The sequence below is a fragment of the Strix uralensis genome, chromosome 4 (assembly GCF_047716275.1).
Source record: "Strix uralensis isolate ZFMK-TIS-50842 chromosome 4, bStrUra1, whole genome shotgun sequence".
Classification (NCBI taxonomy): Eukaryota; Metazoa; Chordata; class Aves; order Strigiformes; family Strigidae; genus Strix; species Strix uralensis.
In genome coordinates, this window is record NC_133975.1 from 80,412,996 (window position 1) to 80,439,523 (window position 26,528).

Consider the following 26,528-nt stretch of genomic DNA (forward strand, 5'->3'; position numbering starts at 1 on the left):
CTTTCAACAGATGAGCGGCACCTTTAAGTCTAAGATAAAAATGTAGGAATGCACTAATGAAATCTGATGACCCAAGCTGTCAATAGGGAGGATGACCGGGATATCGTACAGAAAGACTCACTGACCTTGGGGACCACAGTAATAGAAATGGAATGAAATTTAATAGTACAGAGTACAAGGTTATGACCTGAAGGGCCAGGAACAAGAATTTTTGCCACAATGAGGAGTGCTTAAGTTGGGAACAGTCAAGGAAAACAAAAGAAGAATTTGAGCAGAACATGGGATGAATATAAGCACTCGGTGCGGGGGAGCCTTCAAGGAAGGTAAATATGATCACAGAATGTTATTGTGTGAGCTGTTCCCAGTAGCTGCTGCTGTTTTACACTGCCACCACTACTTATTTCATTTTCACCATGTACAGCTGTGATTGTGTACGTTGAGAGCAGGGGTTCTAACATGAACATATGCAGCGAGGGATTGGTACAGTGAGAAAAATGTGTATCATATAAGAAAAGGCTCGATGTACATTTAGAGGGGAGAGGGTTGCTCTCCATAAATATACCAAGGGAATAAATACTGTGGAAGGAGGGAAGGAAGGTGGAGGGAATAAGAGGTGGACTGCTGTTTCAGATAAAGGACAGTTCTGGCACAAGGACAACATATGTGTATTCTGATTATCAATAAGACACACGCTGGAAATTTTAAAAAGGTCCCTAATCTTTAACGGAGGAAAATCTGCAGCTGCCTGTCTGTAGAAATAGTTGCTTTAAAACAATTACACGTGTTTGAAGACACAAGCCAACATCCTTACAAACAGGCCTTTTTATGACTTGGTAACATCACAGGATAAGGGACTGGAGTCAAGTGACCCAGAAAATTCATTCTATTTTTTACTCTCTGTATTTGCCATATGTGTAAGCATTTGGCTGAATCACCAGCTGAATGGCTCAGTTTGACAGGGTGAAGGAAGAACAAGGGGGTTTTTGTCTTTCTTTAAAAGACAAGCGCAGCTCCAACCTTTTAGCCATGATAGGAAGATACAGTAGAGCGCGGCTCAGTTTTGAGCTCAGAGGCAAGCTTTTCACATGGCTACGGGTGGGGTTACTCATTTGCCTTGACTTCCTATGTAAGAAGTGGAGTTAGATGCAAACACCTCAGATAGCAGGGAGTAGCGCTGTGAGCTACGCTGGCATAAAATCCCGTGAGAGTTTTCCAGGAGTCTGTATTTCTGTAGTTACATTTAACTTCTGTATCTGTGAGCACAAACAACTGCATTCTTCTCTCCCTTCTCCTTCTCCACCCCTCCCTGTTTTCCCAATCTTATTCCTGGTAGGACAGGAAAAGCAATTTAGCAATAGAAAAACTGTGCTGGATGTAATTCAGGTTCAGTGTTGTCAACACAACTGTTGGTAGTTTGTGGCAGCAAAATGCTTCTGCCTGGTGTTATAAGAGAAATTAATTAAAAGGATTGTAATTTTCTTCTCCTTAAATTATGCCAGACTTCATTAGTTGGACTAAGCATATGGAGCTTGTTTGAAAACTGCTACTGCTCTTATCTTTGGCTATTAAGTGAACAGAACCGGGGAGAGAACACATGACTTGTTCTGTTATTTAATATAAAGTTACATTTATGGTATTGCTGAATCACAGTGTCAACTAAACATCAGCGTGAAATTCCAAACTGATAGACTGTGGAGGCAAACACACCGAAGAGTGAAGCTCAACGTATTATGTGTTTCAAACTTACAGCCGGGTGTGCACAATTAGCACTCAAAGTCACCTTATCATCGCTGAAGTCAAAGCAGGATTTTGATGAAATAGTAAACCAGTCAGAAAAACAAATGAAGTATGCTGACTTCAACAGGGGGAGGGGATTTGGGGGATAAGGGGAATAGGAAGGAGGAGGGCTAAGTAGTCCTTCATTTATTTCGCTAAGCTTGAAAATTGATCTGCACTACAGATTATTTGCCTGGCTGGAGTCCAATTCACTTCAGCTTTGAGATCAGGCCTTAATTAGCAAGCATTTCAGTGAAAGTAGAGTGCTAATGGGAAGTGTGAAGGTTGCACCTAAAAAGCAAGGAAGAGAGAGATCACTGCAGCTGGGAGAGCGGGATCATCACCTGTGTGCTTGCTGTTGACATGAGCCTTCATATCTGCCTCCTCCATAGTGACAAAATCGCACGCTGTGCAGCAAATGGAGAACATCCACTGCTCTTTATCCACATGGAGGGACATATGACTGACAAACTGGACATTCATCTCCGTCTCAAACCCACACACATGACAGCTGCAGGCAGAAGGGAATTCAAGAGTAAGAAACATTAAAAAACAAACCACAAACAGAAGCATATTGCCTTTCCCTGAATTTGCAAGAAAAAAAACCTCACTGCACAGATTTCGTCTCTTCCTCACTGTTGAATGTTCACTGCAAAATTCTTTTGTCTGCTGAACTGCCTTTCAACTGATGGCCATGCCAATGTGATTAAGGGCAGGCACAATGCAACAATCCTGTACATGCTATAATGACGCTAAATAATCATAAAGTTAATTAAAAACTACAGATTCCAGATGCTGCGCATCACCTAGCTGATTCCTTTGGGCAATAAGAGGCATTGCAGCTTTGCCAAGATGTTTAGTACAGCTGATACACTGACAAACGGAGAGCTTGCTGCACACTCCAGGAGTTATTTTCAAGCCCTGGAATGGTTCCCATGCCAAACTGGGATCTTGTGCAAAACTGCCTGGCAGTTTCAGTGTAAGCAAGTAAAAATGGGTTCAAACATTTCTTGTGCTTGACTGGAAAACAGCAGCCATCAGCTATGCAAATAATTAGCAGGGACACAGATTTCACGGCCAGTGCATAAACAGAGTGATATTGAGAGGCAATGGAAAGGACCCTTTAATTTAACTTTCTTTGCAGAGTCCTCCTCTTGCTTTGATTAGGCCATTAACATTTAAAACAAGCCCCAAACATTTTAAAAGGTGTATACTCTAGGGAACTATTTTGCTTTCCCAGGGGGATGAACTAGATAATCTAATCCAGCAGGTCTCAATTTATTTCTTACTTCTATGATTTTGTAATTAAATCTGCTCTTGGCACTTTGACTAAAAGTAAGAGTGATTTGGTAATCTGCTTGGCCACTAGAGTGCACATCACAGTTTGCAGAGCGCACCACAGCACATACAACAAGGAGAATGTCCAAATATCCATTTTATCTGGGCAATTCCTTTTAACTTTTCAGGCAAATTCTCCTGAAGGTTTTCTTTCTTTCATCATGTTGGTCACCGAATGTAGACACCTCTAGAAAATGGAGGAAATGTGTATTCCCATACAATTCTTATTAGGCTTTACTGTTTGATTTCATAGATTTGGCTGAAAACGATGGAGCTGTTAGAGGCAACTGGAAGCACAGTGCTTTAGATCTCTTGTGAATCTGTGTACACCGTGGGATGCTTCCAAACACAAAACTTACACGAACACTGCAAAAAAAGTTCAGGAGGCTTCCTCCAAGAGCCCATCTGCCTCACAAAGCCGTTTAAAAAAAACAACACTACACCAAACCCCGGAGTCTTTCCCAATGGCTAGCCAAGTCAAACAGCATGAGGCAGCCAGCTGGGTTCTGCTGCTTAGCCTGAGTCAGATATGGGCAAGACAAATAATTTCATCGCAGTTCCACCCTGCAGCACCAGAAGGGTGGCCCTGTAATATGCCCTTAGCAGGCAGATAAGACATTCAGAGTGCAGCGCCTGGTGCACAGCCCTTGCCTGGGTCCTCACCTGTAGTAATAAGGGTGCTTCTTTCCATCGCTGCCTTCAGAAGTGACAGCGCTGACAATGTCCTCAGTGTCTGTACTCACCAGCTTCACAGAATGGACGGTCAGGTGCTGGTTCAGATTAGCACGGCACTTAGCAGCATAGGGGCACAAGTGGCATTTGTATTTTCTCTCTTCTGAAAAAGAAACAGAAAACCTTAAATGTATACTTCATTTTCAAGCAAGCTATTTTTAAAGCTGGCAATAACCAAGTATGCATTCCTTTGGGTTTCTCCAAGCAGCTTTCAGAATGAGGTACTTCGGAAGCTCGACATTTTGGAAACTTATAGGAGTTCACAGCAATTACTCAGAAAAAACCTAATTTGGAGGTAGTTTAGGGCTAGTTTTTTTAACTTGCTCTACCATTTGTAGCCAGATAATACAAATCTTTATAAACTGGAAAACTGGGGCAACTGCTGCTCTGAGAGCTGCAGCAGAGCCAGTAGAGAAACAGGTCAGTAATCTACAACTACTTCCTTTACCTAGCATCTTTTATTTGATTTTGGGGTCCAGTTATTCTTGAGGTTGCCCATGTGATCACTTGCAGAGAGTTGATGGTTGATGATTTTGTATTAAAATCTGAGGGTGGGGAGGAAAGGGAACGCTGTATCATTAGACCAGTTCCAAACATAAACGAATGAAAAACACTCACTCAAAGAACAGTTGAAGAAATTAAACAAATTCATCATGAGTCTCTGATGCTTCACAACTTAAACAATTTGAAATAAAAATGATTTTACTTTAAATTAAACGTGTCTAAATCCTGGCAGCACATTTTTTGTACATGCCAGCTTTTATTTTGCAAAGACTTGATTAAAAAAACCAACATTACATCAGCTTTTACAACCTTTCCCTCTGAGGAGCTGCTGCTCTAGATTTGAAATATAACGCTACAAGTGTTAGGGGCAAGGCATTCAATAGAGCAGCTTCGGACTAAGAAAACCCCACAACTCCATGGAACAGAGCACGTGAACCTTTTCCGCTTGGCTCTACTAGACAGTATAACATACACTGGCATTACACCAACATCTTTTTCAGCACTGCATCAGAAATTTGTGTTTTTAAGTCTTATTTTGTACAGTGCACTTCAGCAGGCTGACAAGGTGCATCTTCCATATCAAAACTCTGTTAGTCTCAGTTGATTGGAAGCTGATCACTTTAAGGATGTTGGAATGGGGTAGAACAGCCCCTGGTCCTCCCAGAAGAACTAGATGATGAGAGCAAAGATGAATGACAGGTATTAAATCTTTCCAGTTTCACCAGATCTGAAACACCAAGGCCAAATCTTTTGTTGTTCAGTGACATTTAAAAAGCTCATCAGGTTAATGTAAGAAAGGCTGGACTTTCTCTTCAGAACTCCATTAACAGGCTTGGTTAACTAGTTGGTATCTACAGCCTGGTCTACTGGAACCTGGGCAAACTTGAGTTTACACATTTTGTAAAGACATGTAAAGTAGGCTGTAAAGAAATAAAATGTTAGTTAACTCCCTGAACCCCACTCTGATATTCAATCCTGTTTCTGCGCTTGGCTCTGGTCTAAATGCAGGGAGCTGAGGATGGCTCACACACTCTTCCGTTTACCTTCTTCCCCCTCCACTTAAACAAACCCTGATGAACACACAGATTTCCTCAGCACTGTAACAACCAACCAACCAACCAACCACAAAGCATCGGCTTACCTGTGTGCAGCGAGAGATGCCGGGACAGAGTCTGCTGTCGACCAAACACTTTTCCACACACGTCACAGGGAAAGAGCTGGTCATTAAATTTCCAAGATGGCAATCCATTTCCCACCTCCAGCCCCAGCTTTTCTGTTTCTATGCCAAAAACCACATAAACAGAGAGTCATATTTTAAGAACTCTGAAGACTTAAAGATTTCATTTAGTAGAGTCTTGTAGGTGTCGTATAAAATGCAACAACTCGGCTGCATGCTGTGTGATCTGGCACATGAGTTCATGTAAAAAGGAAACTCCCAATGATGGAAAGGGAATTAATCTTTCATACAAAACCTCTCATATGTACTCTAAAGCAGAACACTTAGTCAAAATGTTCCAGACATAGTCAAAGACTTAAACCAGATTATGTAAAGAGAGAAAGTCAAGAGTAAGCAAGACGAAGCATTAACCTCTAGTTCTGTTTTTGTGGAGAGACCACTCCTTTGGCTTTTTCACTCACCCACCTTTGCCTGGTGCATGAAGAATGTCTGGTCTGAGGTGGTGGTCTGTTTTACACTGGATTATTATTCATTGCTGAAGGAAGATTTCCAAACCTTTTCTCTTCTACTGATGCAGAAATTTTTGCTACATGAGCAGACTTACATTGAAGGAGAACAGAAGATGGCTCAGACAAACGTTAAACCAAGAGGACACAACATGCCAATGAGGGGGTGGCATCTGGAGTAAGCTCTACCCAGCACCTGCTGTCCTCAGGCATCAAGACCCCCAGCAGCTTAGAGGCCATCAACTGAAAAACTGAGACCCAGAGCATGCCTTTATCTTTGAAGAAGTGTTTTTAATTGTTTCAGGAACAGAGAGAGTCTGCCATACAAAAAAAGAAACTCCAGAGCACAAAACACAGACAGGAAGGCACTGTGTAAGAAAGTAGAGAGAAAAGGACTGGGAATGAGGAAAAGAAATAAAGGTACACAGTGTTCAAGAAGTTAAAAGCATGGCCAGTTTTGATCTGGACAGAAGGGAGCAGAGAGCCGATGGAGGCTGGGGATAGCAATGATACTACTTAGCTCAATAAGAGAAACAGTATCAGTGAGCCTTGTGTAAAGAAATACTCTCTGCAAGGGTCCTGTTGTCTGAGGAGATGGAACTGCTGATGTAAGAGGCGCACAAAACTGCAAGGGTACTCAGCAGCTTTCCAAATACAGCGGCCAGTGGTGAGGGGGCTTGGTTTAAGGCTTACATCTGGTAAAAGACCTTATATTTCCACTGGAATGGAAGATGCAACACTCAGAGCACCTTTCTCTAAACCGACGCTGCCTGTGGGATTGCTGCCCAGAACTAGCTCCACCAGGGCATGTGTGCATACTGTGATGGAGGAAAACCATTTGACTGGGATTTTCAGGTAAACAGAGACAGAGCAGCTGAGGACAGGAGTACAGAAACATCTTATTGAGTGCGAATTACTATTGTAGAGGACAGCACAATCCAGCACAATCTTCATCCGATGAAGCACTGAGGAATAAGCACCCCCCTTGTACAGGCGAAGCCCTCACGGACAGAGTCACCTACCACTGCAAATCTGACTGCCGTGTCTGAAAGAGTCTCTCCTCCACAGATAGGTATCCAGACAGCTCCACTGTGGTTTAGGCAAAGAGCTGTCAAATACTGTAGTTAATTTAAACAATAATAAAAGCAATGCCTCGTTTGGGGCAGAGATTCCACACAGCAATCTCAGCAAGTTTAGGGATGGTCATATTTGCCAGCCCCTCTTCAGCTGCTTGTTACTTTCTCCTGTGACTCTGTAATATGTACAATATTCAGCACACCAGAGGAATGATGGAGCACCTCTGAGTGCTACCACCCAACAACACATTTTTCTTAAAAGAATTTCTAGTTAGAGAACAAGTTCTGCCTATTCAAAATAGTCATTCTGTGAAATTAAAAAGGAATACACCCCCCCATCCCCTAAGGGCTGTAAGTGACCCATAACCTCCAAGAACTGCAATAAAGAAATGCTCTTTTTGTTACTATCCCTGAGTTCAAAACAATGGAAAAATCTGACTCTGTATTAATGCTACAGATATTTTAGCAGAGCTTTTTGAGTACATAATCAAAAGAGGAATATGGTAATAATTATAAGAGAAGGTCACAAGGGTGTAGGTTGCTTCAATATGGTCACAACAAAAATGAATTGGGACATATACCAAACAAGCAGGCTCAATTAAGTAAACAAGTCTCTTAACAAGTCACTTCAGCATTAGTCATCACCCCTCTTTTATCTCTTAAGAAGAAGAAATAGAATATCCTCTTCCCTATGTGGTCATATAGCTATCAGTTCTGGGAAGCTCATGGGAAGATAGAAAAATATCAGCTTTCTGATTATCTGGTGAAAGCTAGTCCCTTGCAAAAGCAGCTGCATAATTCTCCATTGATGCAAAAGAGGATACCGTAGGTATTTTGAAAAGTACTTCTATTTACTTTAAAGATTTATTCCTGGAGTCTGAACTACAGTGCTTCTTTCTTCTCTTTTGAATGAATCTTCTCTCTGTAGCAAAGTGCTTTTTCTATTCAACAAACTTTTCAGCTTGTTCATGGCAAACCAGAGTTGGTCTCTGTTGCAACAGGACCCTCAGCACTTCGTGGAAGATTTCTCAGCTCCAAGGGAGACCCCCTACTTCCACCCACCTTACCCCCTGGGCAGCTTTGTCTGCAGCCTGGAAACTGGAGCTCTGTGTCCACACAGTGGTCCAGAAATCTTCCCAGAACATACCCAGCAACTGACCTCACAAGTGACCTGAAGAATCAGGTGAGTCAACACCCACATTCAAACCTGGGGCTCTGTCTCTAATTAATGCCAGGGAACGGTGTTTTCTGCAAAGTGAGTACGAGTCAAATGACTCTGAGACTGTAACATTGGTTTGTACACAGTGTTCTCTGTGTATCCCAAAGCACTCTACCGAGACAGGCAGCATCGCTACCGATCAAGAATACCTTACACAGTGGCCAGGAAGAAGATGGACTGAGACCAACTAATGTTAAATAATAAATCACCACTGTGAGAGATGTCCCACAGAAAGCCATCTTTCACCATGACATCCCTACACTAAAATGAAGGGAGAAAAAAAAAAAAAAAAAGAACAAAAAGGACTTGATACATGATTTCTGCTTTAAACGAATACTCCACAGCAAATTCCAAAACTTCTATGTTAGAAAACCATACATGACAAAATAATATTGAAATTATTACGGAAGTAATAGACTGCATTTCTGTATGGGTTTTGGAGTTTAAAACAAAAAATGCATAGTCAAATGGAAGGCCTCCAAGTTCTTCAGTACATCATGAAAAAGTAACAGAAGTATTACGATTCAGTATATTGCAGGCTAGTAATAAAACTATTTTGAAATAATTTTGCATAGAAGTCTTAAGAGCTAAGATTTTATGTAAAGGTAAAACTTAAATCTCAATGAAGTTTAGTGAAATACATCTTTATGGACGCCTTTCCTGCCCTTCTGCGTCTCCTGGTATATTTCCCTACTAACCCCAAGTCAACTTCGTAACAAGTAGCTGTGTAAAGCTGATCATAGAAGATAGGGTTAGAAACTACTAGGACTGTCACCATCTGTATTTTCCCTGAGGTGAGGATAAGCTGGACATCAACTGCAGAAATACTGTTCTGTCCCTGCTCTTGCTCCTCCAAATAGATTAATTTCTGGCAAACAAAGCCCAGCAGCTTGAGAGAGTTACTATTTATCCCTTTCCTAAACTGATGAGCATAATTCTGAACATGTATGTATTTTCAGCTTTCACAATTAGTGATTAATGTTTTTTCTCTTATCCTCAAACTGGTAATATCAATATGGAGAGTGCATTAACCACCCCCTCTGAAAAGCCTTTAGCCTGACTTTTGTCAAGAAATGCTGAGAAAGTATACAATATCTGGTTGAGGCTGTAACTGAAGAAGAGAACAAAGTGTGACCTGAATACACAAGTAACTCTCCAGAGTCACCAAAGCAGCCCCGTGACTGCTAGTAGCTGTCACGCACAAAAAGTTCCCTAGGGACTGGCTTTGGACTCTAATAGGTGGTACTTTGATTACTTATTTTCTTTTACTTAGCTTACAGATTTTTCGATTACTGCTTCACAGTGTTTTAGACTACATTATTTTTCATCTGTAGTTCAATGCCATGCCTACTTTCATATCTTTGTACTAATAACGGAAAGAATGAAACCACTATTTAACTGAAAAAGACAATGTTAAGAAAACAAAAAGTATGCTGAAGTGTCATCCAAAGAAGACAAATTCGTATTTATAACCTTTGCTGGTTTAGTGTCTGCTCTCACATCCTATAACTCACTTAAACAGGTGCTTCTCTGTTTCATCTTCACACCTTCATAGACCTCAGAAGCAACAAAATCCACAAGGGCAGATCCTTATGGTCACATGGAATCCTACAGATATAAATTACATAGATTGTCCTTTGCAATAAGTATTCCTTAAAGGGGTAGAAGCGAGAGGTGCTGATGAGTCTTAACAAGGAAGGTCAAAATTTATTATCTCTCCATTCTTCTGGAAGTGTATGTCATATTTATACTTTGGGTTATTCAGACAGTTTGACACCACACAGATGGTCAAAGGAAATCAGGTAAGTAATTTTGAAAATGAAATGAACAGAAATCCTATGAAGGAAGAAAATAGACAGTGATGGTTAGACTATTTTTAACCAATCTCTGAAGAAAACAAGTTACGTGTCTAGAGGATCTGGTGACAGAATAGCCACTCAGGGTGAGGCTGAGCGCTAAGAGGAAGAGATGGCCAAACTCAGAACAGGAGGTGAATTGGGAAAAGGTAGATGATAGCTGATACAGAAAAAGAGGAAAGGAAGTGTGCAGTACCTCCCTCTTCATACTCCAGGGGATAAAACTTGTTGTGAAGAGTACGAGATGCAGAACGAAGCTCCCATGGGAGAATGCATCTAAAAAAATTCCACCAAACCAGAAAATGAATAAACTGACTGAGAAATAGTGCTGGACAAGGTAACCTGGTTTCTATGAGCTCATGGCATGAGGATGAACACTACCAGTAGTGCAGATGTCCCACAGCAAGGCACCTCATTTTGCTCTGAAAGGACATTAAACAGTCATCAGGTAACTTTTCGTTACTACCAGCCTGTCCTTTGCAATCTTTCGAATACAACACATTTACCCAAAAGGTAAATATACTGTATGCAGCTCTATATGAATGTCTCAAAAGCTTGTTCCATTTGTAAGGTTATTTCTATTTCGTTACGTCTAAAAGATAAAAAAGTTCAAGTAGTGATTTTTTCAGAAACAAGGTATTCAGGTCAGGCAATCATGCAAACACTGCCTTAAAAACATTTACTTGGTCACAGAAATTTTCTTTCCTTCTGTCTGCATTCATCTATGTTATTATAATGTCTTCCTACTTTCTGCAGTGTTCTCATCATCAAAGATGAATTTTATTGCTTTGGAGCCTTCCATTTACATGTGCATCTATCACCTCTGGCAAGCACACTGTATTTAAAAATTGAGAACTCTTTTTGCGAAATGTGTAATTAAGGCTCTGCTGCAAGTTTGTTTGCCAAAAGCCTGCGAAAGGCTCGCAAGCTCAAAAATATATTGACTAGATGAAATTTCAGTGCTCCAAATCCTATATATCTTACTCCCTTCCCAACTTACTTTCATGAAGGTTTTACTTGTAGCACCAGAATTCTTATTTCTAGTAAGTCAGTTAAAATAAACGGTGGAATCCTTCCAGATACTGTAGTTCCCGAGTAAGATATGTCTTGCGACTTATCTAAGGTATCTGTGATCCTAAGTGGTCCTGCAGTTTTCATTTGTTACTGCCAGCATCACAGCAACCTGTCTGGTCTTATTTTAGGATGTGTCTTTTACTGTGAGCAGACTCATCCACTATTAGCCAGAGATAAGCAACTGCTTTTCTGGCATAAAAATTTCCTATATTCCCCATGAAAATAAAAAGAAGAAAGAAAACTATTTTCTTTTTTTGTAAATCAAGCTTCAGCTGGAATTGCAAGCTGGTTTCCTTGACCCCTTTGTGGTGGGTTTTTTTTTAATCTTTTTGTAGCTATGACAAGCAGTCAGCGCTGTCCCCTCTAACGCCAGTCCAGGGGCATCTGTTCAGACAAACCTGAGTCCCACTCTGCGTGCTGTGGGCTGGCCAGGGGTGAGCTTGCACCAGCCTGAGAACCACCCAGCGTTGGCAGCAGAGCCCCATGCCCAAGCGAGCACCTTCAAAGCATGACCAAAGGAAGGGTCTGCATAGCCATGCTCTCAGTCACAACATATGGCAGGCATGAGAAGTTACTTGGAGGGAATTGACAATACTCTAATAACAAAAATTAACACAAAATTATTGCTCAAATAAAAGAACCCCAGTTTCACTTGTGAGTGGGACATATACCGTCTGTTTCATAAGTCCTGAAAAACTGCACATAATCAGACAGTCTGACAGAACAACTGCACAGAGGAAGCAGAGAAAGTCTCCTCGCTAAATAAAAAAACTTTACCAGTGCTCTTATTTTTCCCTCAAATGCTTTTTCAAATATCTAACATTACTATGGAGTATGGTAAAAAGCAATAATGTTATGAGAATTTAAAATCCTTGATATGGAAGAAAATAGAACCCAAATGAATCCATGTATCAGTAGCATGGTGCTTAAGTTGCTCTTTCTAAAAACATCAACCATGTTAAGTTGGAAATATTTCAATAAATAGCTTGCATGACCCACAAAAAGAAACATTAATATTGTGCACAGAAGTAATCCAAATGACCAGTGATAGTGATTTTTGAGAAGTGACAAAGATGTTGAGGTTTGTGAAAAGAATAAAACCAAATAAAAGATGAACTTTAAACATGCCTCCGTAGAAGAACACAGGAAAACAGGGAAGCCCATTTCACTGCTAAGACTGAGCCTGTTGCTCAAAAATGGACAGTCAGAAGCAGGGTGAGAAAAATGAAACCTGAGTCAGGGCAAAGACAAGGTAGGGGCGCACTGACTTCAAAACACAAGGCCACTCCCCACCTTCTACCTTTGCGTCAAAACTAACACCCATTTTAAATTTACTCAGAAGTCTTCTATTGTATAAGTGAACAATGAGGCTTATGATAACTTTCATCTGCATTATAAACCTTTGAGATTTGCTTTTATTGTCTGTATTAAGCTCAAAACATAAGAAAAAAATGAAGAGAAAAAATCCCCAGTTCAAAACTTAAATCAGTCTATGTAAATTCTGTGCAAGGTGGCTGGAGTTGCACATGTTTAAGGAATCCTAAACCTGCAATGATGTTGCAGTCATTTCTTGAAAATTATTTTTACAACATGTACACTATGACATCAAGTTGAGGATAACATTGGACGGCACCCTCTACTCCCCCCAAATTGTATTATCCATTGTACTGCTTTAGCATAGAGCATAAACAGGGTTGGTTTGGTGGTAACTTAATTCCTTACACAGTAAGAAAGAATAGAACCATGTAAAATTCCTGACATAAGCAAAGTAAGGCCCTGAGCTGTGAATTTACTGGCCAAAAAGAAGTAGTCATGGAAGGTCCCGGCAGCTCACTGCACAGGCTTCAGGAGTTCTTCAATCACTCAGTTATCACAGTAAAGAAGGTCACTTTGGTTTCATGACTATAGATGAAATAACGCAATATGGCCTAGATGGAAACGGGTTTATTTTTTTCACTGAGGGAGTTGAGACGTTGCAAGAAAGGGATAGGAAGCACCAACAAATCTGCTCCCTCAAAAGTGTTTTTAAAAGCTTACCTGATCATTGTTGGCCAAGAGAACAATCAGCCCTTTCAGTAGTAAAGAGCTCCATCATCACAACTTTACTTTTTTTGGTTATTTAGAAATAACTACTATTGTAAACAAAAGTTAAATTCTGCATCTATTGTCAGAGAAAAACCTGATAATATGCTCCCCACCTTTCCTGTAGCCCCTTTAAGTACTGGAAGGCCTCTATAAGGTCTCCCCAGAGCCTTCTCTTCTCCAGGCTGAACACCCCCAACTCTCTCAGCCTGTCCTTACAGGGGAGGTGCTCCAGCCCCCTGATCATCTCTGTGGCCTCCTCTGGACCCGCTCGAGCAGGTCTGTGTCCTTCTGATGTTGGTGCCCCCAGGGCTGGACACAGCACTGCAGGGGGGGGTCTCACAAGAGCAGAGTAGAGGGGAAGAATCCCCTCCCTCAACCTGCTGGCCACACTTCTCTTGGCGCAGCCCAGGACATGGTTGGCTTTCTGGGCTGCAAATGCACGTTGCTGGGTCACATTGAGCTTCTCATCAACCAACATCCCAAGTCCTTCTCCTCAGGGCTGCTCTCAATCATGATAACTGTAAGATGTGCTGTAATGAATTAATGTAAGTTCTCTTTAGCAGGTGGCCCTCACATTTAGCTCAACCATTTACACTGCTTGTAACATTTATTTTGGGTGCTACAACACTGAGTTCGCATGAACTTATGAAAGTATAATTTGCTCCTATTGTTATTTTTAAACCACAGTTAATTGATTTCCATAATTCCAATAGGTTTCTAGCCTTTTAACTGCTTTCCTACAATTATGCTTAAGACACAGTTCCTAAGAAATCCTTTTAAAAATCACTCAGACACATCTGTGCACATTTAGGACCACTATGGTGTATGTACAAATTTTCATTTCTTTCCTTTGTTTTTGTCACGGTGCCAATTTCTGCTTGCAAGTCCACCTGAAATTGGGGCTTTTCTTTCATAGAGAGAAGGTAATAACACATCTAGGGCACTCCGCAGAGGCTAACACTAGTACTCCCCATCCAGAATTCAGACACAAATAAAGACAAATTGGCCTTTTGACTGCATTTTTCTTTTCAGCCTTCTGCATCCTTTTTAGTGAAGCAAAAGCTGCAGTACTAGAGAAACTGGAAGCTGGTGACCAGAAACCTCTGTGGGGGAATGCAAAATAAAGCCCCAAATGCAGACTGAGTCCCTCTTCCTGAGCTGACTGAATTAATACAAGAGAGTCAAAACTAGATGAAAGTAACCGCAAACATTCAGCCAGATCCACCTTTCCACGTTTCAGCAAGCTGCCAGGGAAAGGCACCTCCTTTCACAGTACGGGGTTGCTGCTGTAAAAGACCAAGTTCTCACTACTTTTATTGCAGATTCCCCAAGTGATAAGCAGTGAATCTGCCATTTCCTTGAAGCCCTTAACTCACTCTTTTAACAGATTTACGTCTCTCCTTGACCTCTCTCTTATCACAAGAACATGCTTCTACCTGAAAACCATCCTCTCCTTCCTCCTGCACTACTCCCATCTGCCTTCTGCTCGGGTCGCATTTGCAGTCAGTACCCCAACTGCCCCAAACTCAACTAAAACACCCAGCAATCAGTAGAGCAAATTTGTACCCTGACTGAAATCATGCTGTAGAAGAAAAAAAAACAACCCTTCTCCTCAGCTTTGCTTAGATTATTTTTAAACAATGGGGTTTTTGTTTTGTTTTGGGTTTTTTTTAATATATCTACCTGTCCAAATAGCCTGATGCGTTTTGCATTTAATTTACTCTAGACAGACAAATATTACAGAAGACAACCTTGTACAAGATAAGATAGGTGAGGACTGGAGAGTCCCAAGGTAACTCTAAAAAGAAATGTCAGGAATGATGTGTTCCAATTCCTTTGCAAAGCGAGAAAAGTAATTCTAAAACCTGTCTTTCTATTTCATGTTGAGCTTGTGTCTGGAAAAGTTTCATATTCAGGAAACAGTCTGACTCAATGCTGATGTTCACTTTTACAAAAGATTCTGATATTAAGAAAGACAAAAGAGGATATGAAACTATAGATGGGTTTGAATAAGATGCAGTCTAAAACACAGCACGCTGAGTATTTATAAACCAAAAGCTTCATCTATCAAATCTCTTTCAAGAGGTTATTTAATCGCCATTATAGCTTTGCTACTGAATTTATATCACAGAATTAGAGCTGGAAGGGACCTCAGGAGGCCATGTTGTCTCTCCCTCACCCAGAGTCACAGCAGCCACACACCAAACATACCCATCAGTCCTGGCAGGTGCTTGTCTAACTTATTTTTTTAAGAACCCTCCCGTGACAGAGGTTCCACAGCCTCCTATGACAGTTGGCCAGTGCAAAACCACCCTGCTGCTACAAAGTTTTACTTGGTGTTCAACTTAAATCCCCTCTGCTGTCATTTAAGCCTGTTATTCCTTATTCTGCTCACATGAACATAGGTAAGATTTATTCTTTTTCTCTCAAAGCTGTCATTTTACATATTTGAATACCATTATGTCTCTCCCCTTTTCTTCTCCAGACTTAATAAACATAAATTCTTCAACCTTTATGCACAGCTCATGTTATCTAAACCTCTGATCACTACTGTCCTCCACATTGCTCTCGGATTACTGAGCCCAAAATTGAATTCAGGGCTCCAGCTGTAGAGCAGAATTACCATATGTGCCTTACAGACAACATTCCCCTCATCTCAGCCGGATGTTTGCCCTTTCTGCAACGCGTACAATGTCAGCTCTATATACAGTGTCTGACCAAGACCAACACAGATCCCTCCCTTTAAATTGCACTGCCTGGGCATTCATCCCTCCACTTTCTTTGTAGCACTCATCACTCGCTCAGGCACAGAATTTTGTCCTCACCAAATTGGCTACTATTTTCCAGACTGTTTTTTCAGTTTCCTCAAGGTAAGACTGAACTCTAATTCTGCCCTCTGAAGTGCTTATGGCACCTCCACACGTGGTATCACCAGGACATTTAATAAGCACTTTCTCTTCTGACATCCACGACATTAATAAAAGGACTGATTAACACCAGAGCAAGCACAGAACCACACATGGTCCCTGGGGTTTGACAGCTACACTTAACCACTTAAGTATAGTTGTACCTACTCTCAGTTTCCCTGCTTACTATGAGCCTGTTGTGGGTGGCAGCACAAAAAGGCTTACTCAAACTCAAGAGTTCAGATTTCTTCAAGGACCTGGCAACAACTATTGTTAGGCTTCTTTCTATACAAATCTCCAAGTTGGTTACAGCTGTCCTTCCTGAAGCCAACTGCTGTTATTTTGCTGTTTTCCCTTCTTCCTTTCCCAAGACCCACATTCTATCTCTCCATGGTTGTTCTTCACCAAGTTGCCCTCTGTCACCGGCATCAAAACACAGGTCCCAAGAACTTGCCTGACAGCGTTGTGTTGTCCTGAATTCACTTGCCAGCAGAAGACAAGTTAGGCAAAATCCCACATATCTCATTCTGTACTTTGGATAAGTGTAGCTGCTCAGGAAGCCCTTCTCAAATTCAACCTCCACTTGTGTTATATATTTACTTAAACATATTGATAGTGACAATTATTTTACTTTTTAAAAAAATCACTCACTGTTGAGTAACTATTAAGACACCCAGAAAACATATCAAAAAAATTATAAGAGATGCCAAAATCTGCCCTGTTTGAAAGGGTAAAAACCCCAATTGCTAAGTTTTATTTTTCCATGTGGGATGAAACAGTTACCTTTGGCCATTTTGCTTTGGATTTTATGTTGATATTTCTTAACAGCTTTTGGTTTGCTGGGTTTAATGAATGGGGTCTAGTTTGATTTTATTCTGAATGAAACCAGAATGTATTTGTTCTGAGTGAAATTACTTTGTTCTTCTGTCCTTTACCAGGAGGTTGATCCTACTTTAAGAGAAACAAACATAAAAGGGAAATGAAATAAAAATAAATATTTTTGCCTGTATGAGAAAGACTGCACAGTATTAGAGGGAAAAAAAAAAGTTACCCTGTAAAAAGGCAGCCCATAATAAAACAAGGATCACAAATAGATCAAGATAGATGTCAAGTGCCTCTCAAGACAGCCATTAGACATCGACCTGAATGTGTATCTTTCTATTTGTCTATTTTAATTAACACCTTTCATCTTGAAGGTCCTGTAAATAATTGGCAAAATAATTAGTGCAGTGACTTCACAAAGAAAAAGAAGTGAACTCTTTACGCCCGTAACAATTTGTGCAAAGTCCTGCTATTTAACATGTGTTGTATTGAGAGAGGGACTGGCCAATTCACCAGGAGTTTCATGTGTTCCTCAGAAGGATCTGATCACATTCCCCTTAGTTGCTGTGGGAATGGCTAATAAATACAGATTGTTGAGAAAAACTAAACCATATACAACTACGCACATGCTGTACATTTCACTTGTCCTATTTTAGCCAAAGAACGCACTGTGCATGTTTGAGCAAGAGGCAATTTGCCGATCTGAAATGATCTGTTCTGCATAATAATATTTCCAGTTCTGAAAGGGACTTGTTAGTTTTGAAGACTGTGTGGCTGCTCAGGACATGGTCACTATTACCGTATCGCAGATCTGCAGCACACATGCACCAGGTGCAAACCTGCCTGGCAGCAGACTCAGAAAAACCTGCAAAGGAAATGTAATGTTGTAATCAGTTGCAGCCACGTTGGTTATGATCCCATTAAATGAACCAGAAATTCGGAACCCTCTGCTCAATGACTGCAGTGCAAAGTGGTTGTCAAGGCAGCTGGGTGCTTAGCAAAAGAAGGCTGCACCCAGGCAGACGATCGTGGCAATCTGAAGACAGGATGCGATAGATAAAAAACATGATAGAGCCAGAACCACTGTCACACACTTTAGCGCTGAATTATGTTGAACAAATTCTGCAAAATCTGTCTTGCTTTGGAGAACTATGCCAAGCACAGCCCACTTCTATAGAAGTCCAACTATCTCACCTTCCTAGAATCACTTTCCACAACTTGCCAGCTATCTGTCTCTTGCTATCAGACTTCAGAGAGAAACCACGACGGCTGAGAGTCCCTAGCCTTCTAGAGAATGCAAAGACAGAGTGTACACCAGTCAATGTGTACCCAAAAGACATTCTTTTTGTGTGAAGAATCAAAGCAAAATGCATGTTGGAGATAAGGAACTAAAATCAGTTACTCAAATCAATCTGCCACACTGTCACAAAAATTTTTGCTACCATCTATGAAGCTGTCATACAGGTTGGATTTGTCAGAGGGATCTCTCCAGTATTCTTTTTCATGCATCTGCATGAATTTTTTACACATACACACACACACACACAAAGAAAAGTATCGGGTTGAATCTGACCGCAGACAGGTACCAAAAGAGGAATAAAATTAAATGGGTGCTTCTGAGGACAGGGAGAACCAGACTTTGCAAGGCTCAGTGAGTACTACCATTGTGTTCTGCAGGCAGTGGTGACAGCAGTGTGGCATCTACCTGCAGCACCACTTTCAACAAGCAAATTTCACGGAAATACCAAGTGAAATGAACAACTGGACCAAGTGCCCAATGGAGCATGCCTTGCGTAGTGAATTAAGTGCCACTCTACACTTTTCCACTCTGTCAGGAAGCCAATAGGGGTCAGGCACTCTCATCATCAAGAAAATGAAGGGGATATTTAATGTCCTGGGTGGGCAGAGCTCATAATTCAGACCAAAACTGAAAGCAAGTAAAATGACCATAACCACTAATAACGGGATAAAGCAGGGGGAAAAAATGCACTATATAAGTCAATTCATGTGCATGTGCACTCCTTCTGCTTCTATATTAGCAATAAAAGTTGCTGTTCCATCACAGAGACAGAAACCACTACTGGGATCCTGAAATATTCTTTTAGACTTCCAAAGAAGTCTGAAGTCCTGCAAGTATGATTAAGGGACTGGAGCATCTGTCACACAAGGAGAGCCTGAGAGAGCTAGGACTGCTCAGCCTGGAGAAGAGAAGGCTTGGTGGGATCTTTCCAATCTGTATAAATACCTGATGCGGGGGGAATAAGATGAAGTCAGGCTCTTCTCAGTGATGCCCAGTGAAGCGGAGGCAAGGGCACAAATTAAAACATAGGAAACTCCATTTAATCATAAGAAAACACTTTTTTTACTGTGAACACAGTCAACGACTTTCACAGGTTGCCCAGAGATTGCCCAGGGAGTCTCCATCCCTGAAGATATCCAAAACTTGACTGGACACAGTCTTGACCCACAAGGTGACTCTGCTCTCAAAAACAATAATCCACAGGTTCTGCTGTCCTGAATGAATTAGAAATCAATTGCTTGTAATTGTACTCTTAACCCCTAGCTTTCCATTAGAAATTCTATCATTTAGGACTGTGAAGAAAGTCTTCCTAAAGTAAACAAGAGGATTACCCACTATGTGAAGTTAGAGGTTTTTTGGCAGATCTAAGCAAACAACAACCACTGTAAGAAGGTGTGAATTGTTCTAATTAACTCCATGGGTACACAGCTGGGAAGCTATACAAGGACAATTTAAATGCCAACATTTGGTTGCTGATCACTTTAGCAGAAATCCTCCAGGCCCGGGCATTTCACAGTCCCCTAAGGCCTAAAGATATTTTCCATGGTGACAGAAGTGCCAACAGTCCCCTACTCAGAAATCAAACCCTCAAGGTGTCCCTTCATTTCTGCAGTAGTGCAGTTACAGTGGTCTCAGGGACAGTGTAAGTTAAGTTCAAAGTAGAAAGTCTGGCAGCAGGCTAAAAGAGACAGAGAAGGAAAACTGTCAGTGGCAGCTTGTGAAGAATGGAAACTATATTCACTCTAACCTCATATTCAATTTATTAAAGTCCCAACTTTCTTAACTAGTCTAGTGATGACCCAAAATTCAGAGATGGCTGCTGCAGATGGTTGCAGAAGTTTAGTTTGCTGCAGAGCAGAGGAGACCAGAATCAAGCACAAATACTGCTGGAAAATACTATATACGAATGAGCATGTCTGCTGGTTGAACCAAAAGAGCTCTTGCTATCTACTTTCTAGATGCTTTAAGCCACATAAAATTACAACATCAGGAAGTATATTGACCTTAAAGTGTCTTTAAAAAGGGATTAGGAAGGAAGACACATGCAAAATACTTCATACTAAAGAATGTGGTATCTGTGCAACATGAACAGCTTGATGATTTATCACGTTCAACTTAAAACTCTAAACCCTCAGGAGGTATTTTTCAACTACAGTCACAGAAGAAAGTAAACAAGATTAAGTGTGGTCACAGCCATGTCAATCTCACACAAATGCTGAAATTTCACACGGCCGAAAGATATGTCCTTGCCTTCACCCTGCTCACATCCCAACATTCCCACAAACTATTAGAAAAAAAAGATTAGTTCACTACATCCCCTGATCTGGCTTACAATGTGGCCACACAGATGTTGGTACTGCTGTGTTGGAGAATGTGCAAAGATGAGGCCTAGGGAGCAGGCCGATTTCTCCCTTTAAGTATATTAAAGCTACAAGGAATTACTGCTTTAGAGAAAAGGAGGATGGTGTGAGTATGAACCATAACAGAAGAAATGTGTACATCTCCAGAATAGTCCTGTAGTTCCAGACCTACAGGAATCTTTGTTACACAGACTACCTTAATTCAATAAACATAAATATGGGGTAATGCCACTAATCACATCATCAATAAAAATACAACTGACAGTACCAAAATCCAAAATTTTTGCATTATGTTCCCAATCTTCTACTGAACGAAGTATCATACTACTGATTCAATACTGGCTTCTGGACATTTCTGAAGAAGCAGCATGGCCTATCTGTCATACTACAGGTCAACAAAGAGTGTGGAGACACAGTGACAGAAGGGGCTCTGATGCATTTTCAAAAAGGTACTTAAGGACAGAAGCTTTATTGGCTTTATTTCATTGAAATAACACCGGTAAATTTAGCTCTGGCACCAATGGACAAAATTTTAAAAAGTCAGGGCTATTCATGGACTACAACTCCTCAAAACCTACAGTTTCAAAAGTCTATTTTAGCCATGCGAAATTCACTTACCACAATCAAAATTACAGTTTTGCAAGAAGCAGTAAATTTTCACAAAAATATGTTGTTTTTTAAAAAAAATTTAATCCTCTACAGATGAGTTTAATAATATTTGGCACTGTCAATGTAAATGAAGGAAAATACCAGGTCCTTAGTGAACAGGAGAGAAAATAATGAAATATTATTATACTACACACAGATATACATGGAGAAAAAATACTCCCAAAAACCCATGGCTGGAGTCTTTGCCACTATTAATGAACTGACCAGAAAAGGAATAGTGAATATCATTCATCTGGATTTCATGAAGACAGGTTTGATTTACAGAATGAGTCAGTGAGATAGTGAAAAACTATTAAAACACATTAAAGATTGGCTAAGGGTCAGGAACACCAGCGTAAGATCAAGTTTTTAATTTATCTATCTATCTGGACTGAACTATATAGTCTGACATAAAACTAAACTCTATTCTGTCAAAAGAAGAGTTTTATAAAACCGAAGATAAAAATGCCCTTTTTAAAGCGACTCTTTGAAATGAAAATTTTAATTTCTTCTCCCTACCTTCTGCTAGGCCAAAAAAGGTTATTTTGCTATTCTTATGGGGGGAAAGCTGAAATTATTGAATTGTTTTGGATATGACTTTGTATTAGATATGACTTTGATACTATGGTAATTTTTGAGTGAAGTGTGTTTGATTGATGTGGACATCAATACTATTTTATTTTATTTCCATTTTTGAGTAAAAATGGACTTGTTTGAACAGTAATAGTAACACTGGAATGTGTAATGTAACTACAACTAACTTTGTATGGTTATTAACATACAAAATACCTTAAAAGGGAAGGGAAGTAGTTCCCCAGATCTACCCAATAGATCTACCCCAGATCTACCCAATAGACCAACTACGTACTATAGGAAACTACTGTCTTCCCTTCTCAGAATATTAAGAATTCACCCCACATTATCAGGGAGTTACCATGACTTCTGCAGGGCTGTTGAGTCCCTTTATGACAGCTATTGGAAATTTCGTTGTCATTTCCTTGGGTACCAGGACTTAAAAGCTGCTGTGTAAGAATCAATTCTTCTGCCTGTGATACTGCTGCTGATCAGGATTACTTCACTTTTATTTCAGGCCAAATCCATCGCTATGTGTCATTATTTATTTATTTAGGGAGTGCCATTTTGTTGTTTGTTTTTTTTTTTCCCCCCCTCCACCAAATGCCCTGAGATCAGTGCATTGCTTTCACACATCTTTTAATACATCTTTCCTAATTATTTCATTACTCCTTGGGGCTCTTACGTACTCAATGCCCTACAAAGAGTGGTCTTCCTCTTAAACACCTGATCTTGCACTTTTCTTATAAACTGGCTACAAAGAGAAATGAAGTGGTTTGTGCTGAGGAGGCCACTAAGCTGAAGTCTTAAGGACTGAACTTTGGATCAACTGTACTTAAAAATCCTCTTCAATAGCTTTAACACAAAAAACCCCAGCATTGCATTAATGAAAGCATTATCACCAATATGCAGAAATTTCAGAGCATTAAATAAATAATCTTGAAAGCTAGAGTAACAAGTGAAGCAATTCAAATTACAAGGTCATATGCCTAGAAAGTAGGAACAAGAATTTCTGTTGCATGCTAAAATCATCAGCTGAAATTGTAAAAGAAAAGAAAAATGTGTTAGTATTTGATTAGCAAGTGAACTGACAGTCATCAGCATGCTATAGTTACAAAGACTGTGATTAATCAGGAGAGGCATTTCCAATATACATATAGAAGATTGCACGCTGCTAAAGAAATCATCGGTAAGACCTCCTGTAAAATAGCATATATAGTTCTGGCTACTCATATTCGCAGAAATTAATTTTCCTGAAGGGAGGCAGAAAAGGGCTATGATGTTGGTCAGGAAATGGAAACCCTATCGTACTAAAAGAGACTAAAAGACATTGGCTGGCTTACAATTAGGGGGATGTAAGATGGCACATCAGATGGTGAACATCACAAGGGAGAAGAACTATCAAAGTTGAAGGACAGCACTGGTGAAACAACAAAAGTAAAACTTGCTGTGAATAAATTCAGGCTGAAAAGAGAGTGGTCCCAGCCCTTCAAAGGGGTGAGTTTCTGAAACAGTGCTCTCACACAAATAATAAGGATGACAGATTTAAAATGGATCTTGATAATGGATGAGATTACATAATGTTGTTACCTATTATAGAAAAGAATTGAATTTGACACATGAGATATCTTACTGTCCTATGTTCCTGTCACTTTTCCCAATTCCTCTGCAGCTAGGGTGCCAAGAAGTCTGCAGACAGAAAGTTGGCAGGAGTCTGGGGATACAACCACCCATACTGGTGCTCTCTTGGAAAGAAGCACTATGTACATGGGGTTCCACCAAGGCCACCCAGATCAACTGGCAGCTTCCTTGCGCCACTTGGCCTGCCTGAGTCGAGCCTGGTCACAGAGAGCCAGCACAGAGCAGCAGCTCACACTCCACGCTTGTTCATCAGACTCTGCTAGCTGTGGTGACAGTGGCAGAGTCCCATTTTTGGATATGGGCAATGCTTAATGAATGCTCTTGGCTGTTAGCGGTTCACCTGCTTGGATTTTAGTTGATGACTGGAAGATGGCACTGGACTGGGAATTTCCTGTAATTTTCTTATGCTGTTCTTTTCTACTTTTACTATCCTGATTCAGGGATGAAGTAAAACAAATCTCAAGTGAAGGCATACGTCCCATTTATCCATTGAACATCACACACACATTTACACAGCATTTTGTTACATCCTGTTGGCCTTTACAACGGTTTGTTACTGTTCCTTTATGCTACTCTCTGCAAGGATAAAGTTTCTTCTGAGGTATCTGCAGCATCACATAGACTATTTCTTCCTGCAAGGCTAAAACTAGTAGGAAATCTACCTGTGGGTATTCTGCTGTTCTTTTACATGAATATCACATTTGTAATTGATTAAAAATTTAAATCACATTCCTGGTGCTACTGTGAAGTTGCACTTCAGGTCCAAGAATTTATTATGAAGCTGAGAAAAATCAACATATTTGGAATGATAGGGTTGTTCCAAAAATAAAAATGAAGCAGAAACTGGCATTTTTTATTTTCAGTATACATGCTGCTATTACATATCAGAGTCTTATAATCACAGAGCAATATGTATTATAATACACAGACCTATCAGGGTAATACTTATATTCCATAAGCCAGAATATGGGGCAGCATAAACATACAAACCCCAGTTCCTCAGAAGCCATTATAACACTCCAGGATGTCCTAACCAGATACTTCACATCTTTTAACCAGAAGATTAAACATGTCACCAAAACCCATCCGCAGTTTGAGTGGCCTCACTTAAAATGAAGTCTTACAGAGAATTAAAATTCTTACACATTCATCTTGGTATGATGTAAGAGTATTGCTGCTAGAGGCCACGTCCTCTGAGGTATCAAGCACTGCCTGAGGACTCTAAGAGTTCTTGTCTTTCATCTGGGTATATGAATATTCCATGTTACGCCAAGGTCAAAAGCCAGGATTGAAGTGCTAACCTGGTTTACATTTTAATACTTAAAAGCACCACACCTGATCTGGTTCTCCTCAGCCCGAATTACAAAATCCACTACTTCCTCACAAAATTGCAGCTGAGGCTAGCCTGAAGACCCTTGTCCTTATGCTACAAATTTTCTTTTTCTTCCTGCTATGCATATTTACCCTTAGACAACATCTAGCTCTTAACCTCATCTGCCACTTCACAAGCTGTCAAATGACTATTCAAGCACTAAAAAAAATGAAGGGTCTGTTAAGTTGTAAATTAAATGACAGTCTATAGCTGAAAATTAGCAGTAACGTGCCCAAAACTTTATTGATTGCTAAGAAAAGGTGAATAACCCCTCCTACAGCTGGCTGTGTAATTACTGACCTTTAGAACCCAAAAGCTATTAATTTAAGAACTGATAGCAGTGAACTAGCAAATGAGTTATTTTGCAACAGGACAGTAAAGGCACGTATCAAGTTTTTGCATGTGTTCAGTGCCACCTTGAATAGTATTGTTACATGCCTATATTTTCCATTTTAATGCAGAATATAACTCAAGCTACACTGGGACATAAAAACGCCTGTCAACTAGTTCAGATCAGTGGGAATGTAGCCACAGATACTGAGGCCTTTCAGTACGTTTTAAGAACTCCACATCCTTCCAAAAAGGTTTCTAAATTACTGTTAAAGGCAGGAAAATTGTATTGCCAAGCTCAGCCACTCTGATACATGTACTGCAAACATTTCATCTGCCCTCAGAGATAAAGATGGGAATGGCCGGTAACAGGAGAATAGCCGACAGTAATCTGACGTCAGTAAAGTTTCTTTACATATGGGAGACACACACACACAAAAAGCCCACTTCTCTTAATATTGCTGAGTTTAGTCTGTTGCAGACTCTAGTACAATTCACAGAAATAGTCGTTTAAAGACTATTAATACAAATGCTCAGCAATATTTTAACATTTTTCTTTTCCTTCTTAATAATAAGCACTTACCGCGAATGGAGAGATATCTGCCTTTTGACAAAGCAACTACATTTTAAGAGCATTGGTCAGGTGGTGGCATTTACAGTATGAAAATTTTAAAAAGATAGAATAACTGCAAGTAATGAAAGAAAAAGGTATCTGACCTGGTGCAGATGTCCTTCCATGAAGAGTAGTTTCATTAGGCAGGAGATCTTTTGAGTTGGAAGTGAATGGTGATTGTCTAAATGTGTCTTCAGAAAAGAAAGGGCTATAGGAAAAATATAAGATGTCTTTTTGTAAACAAAATAGCAGTTAACAAAAAAAAGTAAATATGATTCTTGACCCTAACATCTTAATAATGTAACAAATACCATCTTGTTAAAAGCCCTGTTTCATTTACAGAATTCATGTTGAAGATATGCAGACCACGAGGCAAGGTGTGGAGAAGAGGCATGCTTGGTAAAATTGTATCTCAGTGAAAGCTGAAGTCCTCCCAAAAGGCTTTTAACTACATTTCAACAGCTCAGATTTGCTATATCACAACACAGTATGGATCATTAAAATTAATGCTTTAAAAATTTGTATTCTACTGTCCAAAATTTTGTATTCTACTGTTGTATCTGGAGAGGGCAATCAGGAAAGGTGGAAAATATTATTATTCAATAATCTGAGGTATACAC

General features: G+C 40.2%; 1 protein-coding gene across 6 annotated transcripts in view; it reads right to left on the reverse strand.

Annotated features, from left to right (window-relative positions):
* Window positions 1-26,528, reverse strand: part of ZNF827 (zinc finger protein 827) — a 111,854-nt gene that overhangs the window by 8,308 nt on the left and 77,018 nt on the right. For all 6 annotated transcript variants that reach the window (XR_012628810.1, XM_074867413.1, XM_074867414.1 and 3 more), the window contains 4 exons: window positions 26,013-26,116; window positions 5,492-5,629; window positions 3,778-3,949; window positions 2,121-2,287 (listed from right to left, as the gene is read on the reverse strand). Coding sequence is in view for 5 of the 6 variants with exons in the window: in XM_074867413.1 (XP_074723514.1) it covers window positions 2,121-2,287; window positions 3,778-3,949; window positions 5,492-5,629; window positions 26,013-26,116 (581 nt within the window). In the remaining variant the exon portion in view is untranslated. The remainder of the gene's footprint in view (window positions 1-2,120; window positions 2,288-3,777; window positions 3,950-5,491; window positions 5,630-26,012; window positions 26,117-26,528) is intronic.